The following is a 338-nucleotide window of genomic DNA, read 5'->3' on the forward strand; positions in this document are numbered from 1 at the left end:
CCCCCCCTCTATCGACGGGTTGCAGCAGCAGCAGCCTGCTTCTGCTGCAGCAGCAACAGGAACAGCAGCAGCAGCAGCACCCGTAGCACCAGCAGCAGCAGCAGCAGCAGCAACAGCAGCAGCAGCAGCAGCAGCACCACCAGTTAAGAGAGATGCATCAGCAGCAGAAGAGGAGGCACCAGAGAAGAAGCAAAAGACAAACGACGAACCACCAACTGCTGCTGCTGCTGCTGCTGCAGCAGCAGCAGCAGCAGGAGCAGCAGCAGGGGGAGCAGCAGCAGCAGGAGCAGCAGCAGCAGCAGCAGAGCAGCAGCAGCAACCGATGGAGGAGACAATGA

At 60.7% G+C, this 338-nt stretch overlaps 1 protein-coding gene across 1 annotated transcript in view; it reads left to right on the forward strand.

The window, feature by feature from the left end:
- Positions 1-338, forward strand: part of EMH_0061560 (uncharacterized protein) — a gene marked incomplete at both ends in the record, with an annotated part of 2,802 nt that overhangs the window by 113 nt on the left and 2,351 nt on the right. The window contains one exon of the mRNA XM_013497940.1: positions 1-336. Coding sequence (XP_013353394.1) covers positions 1-336 — 336 coding nt within the window. The remainder of the gene's footprint in view (positions 337-338) is intronic.

The sequence above is a fragment of the Eimeria mitis genome, genomic scaffold (assembly GCF_000499745.2).
Source record: "Eimeria mitis Houghton genomic scaffold, Emh_scaff3033, whole genome shotgun sequence".
Taxonomy (NCBI): Eukaryota; Apicomplexa; class Conoidasida; order Eucoccidiorida; family Eimeriidae; genus Eimeria; species Eimeria mitis.